The 1,476-nt window shown below is 60.6% G+C and overlaps 1 protein-coding gene across 1 annotated transcript; it reads left to right on the top strand.

Annotated features, from left to right (window-relative positions):
• Window positions 1-1,215: 1,215 nt before the first annotated feature.
• On the top strand, window positions 1,216-1,476 carry CTXN1 (cortexin 1; the record flags this gene model as incomplete). Its single annotated transcript, XM_082298063.1, has 1 exon — window positions 1,216-1,476. Exon 1 carries the CDS (start codon window positions 1,222-1,224, stop codon window positions 1,474-1,476), a length of 255 nt encoding a protein of 84 aa, XP_082154189.1. The 5' UTR covers window positions 1,216-1,221.

Below are 1,476 nucleotides of genomic sequence, written 5' to 3'. Positions count from 1 at the left end.
GGAGGTTGTCATGGATGTTCTCCCAGGAATGTTGGTGTGGATATTCCAGGGAGGCTGGTGTGGATGTTTTCCTAGGGAGGTTGGCACGGATGTTCTCCTGGAGAGATTGGTGTGGACATTCCAGGGATATTGGTGTGGACATTCCAGGGATATTGGTGTGGACATTCCAGCTCCCCCCAGTTCTGGCCCGAGGGCCACTGGGAGCTCCAGGGCTGGCCCGGGATGTTTTATGTTTACCAGGGGTTTTTCAGCTGCTCTGCTCCCTTTTAACCCCCTTTGTTCTCTTTGTCCCTCTCCTTTCATCCCAAAGCCCCGGACAGCCGGACCCCGGCGAGGCTCCCTCGGTGACAGGGCTGTCTGGGCACAGCCTGGCCCCGCTCCTGCCCCCACGCAGCTGCAGCCAGGTGGGTGCTCCTGTTCCATCGGGAATCAGCTCCCTCTGCTCCAAACCCAACGGGAAGCAGCAGCTGGACACGTGTCCCCAGCAGGAATGAGCTCCCCCTGTCCTTGTGTCCATCTTGGGACAGCTCCAGGCCAGGTCCAGCCCCCACAGCTCCTTTTTGGTGGGAATCACCTGGGATTTGGGGCATGGATTCCAAAGGGTCTCTCAGCACTGGCCGGGGCCTCTGCAGGGACTGCTGGGGATTCATGGCCGGAGGAGCAGCCTCTGCACCAGTGCCTGCACTGCCCACCCTTGTGCCCACCAGTGCCCGGTGCCCTCGGAGTGGCTTCCTGAGCTCGCCAGGAAATCAAGAATTCCCTGAGGACCTCCCTGCCCTTCCTCGTGCCTGTTGCTGTATCCCGTGGCCAGTTCCTCCTCCCCAGCCATCTCTGCCTTCCCCACATCCAATTCCTTCTCCTTCACCATCTGTTTTTCCACGTCCAATTCCTCCTCCCTCACCATCTCTGCTTTGCTTGTGGCAAATTCCTTCTCCTTCACCATCTGCTTCCCCCACACCCAATTCCTCCTCCCTCACCATCTCTGCTTTCCCTGCAGCCAATTCTTCCTCCCTCACCATCTCCCCTATCCCCGTATCCAATTCCGGCTCCTTCACGGTCTCTGCTTTCCCCTCCAGGAGCTCTGGGCTCGGGCAGGAGCCGATCCCGAGCCGGTGGCCATGGAGTAGGAGGTTTTCCAGGTGCACGGGCACAGCAGGAGGCTGAAGTCGGCTGCCCCGGGGCACCCGAACGCGCCCTGCCCTCACGCCCCTCGCCTCTGCCATGAATGATGCATCCACGATGGATTATGAACTGCTCTCCCCGTCCCTGGTGGAGCACCCCGCCGGTGCCGCGGGCATGGATGCCGAGCAGAAAACTGTCTTTGCCTTCGTCATCTTCCTCCTGGTCTTCTTGGTGATGCTGATGGTGCGCTGCTTCCGCATCCTGCTGGACCCCTACAGCCGCATGCCCGCCTCCTCCTGGACGGACCACAAGGAGGGGTTGGAGAGGGGCCAGTTCGACTACGCCCTGGTGTGA

The sequence above is a fragment of the Coloeus monedula genome, assembly GCF_965178545.1.
Source record: "Coloeus monedula genome assembly, chromosome: 27".
Lineage (NCBI taxonomy): Eukaryota > Metazoa > Chordata > Aves > Passeriformes > Corvidae > Coloeus > Coloeus monedula.
Note: the sequence above shows the minus strand (reverse complement) of the source record. Positions and strands in the feature narration are given on the sequence as shown.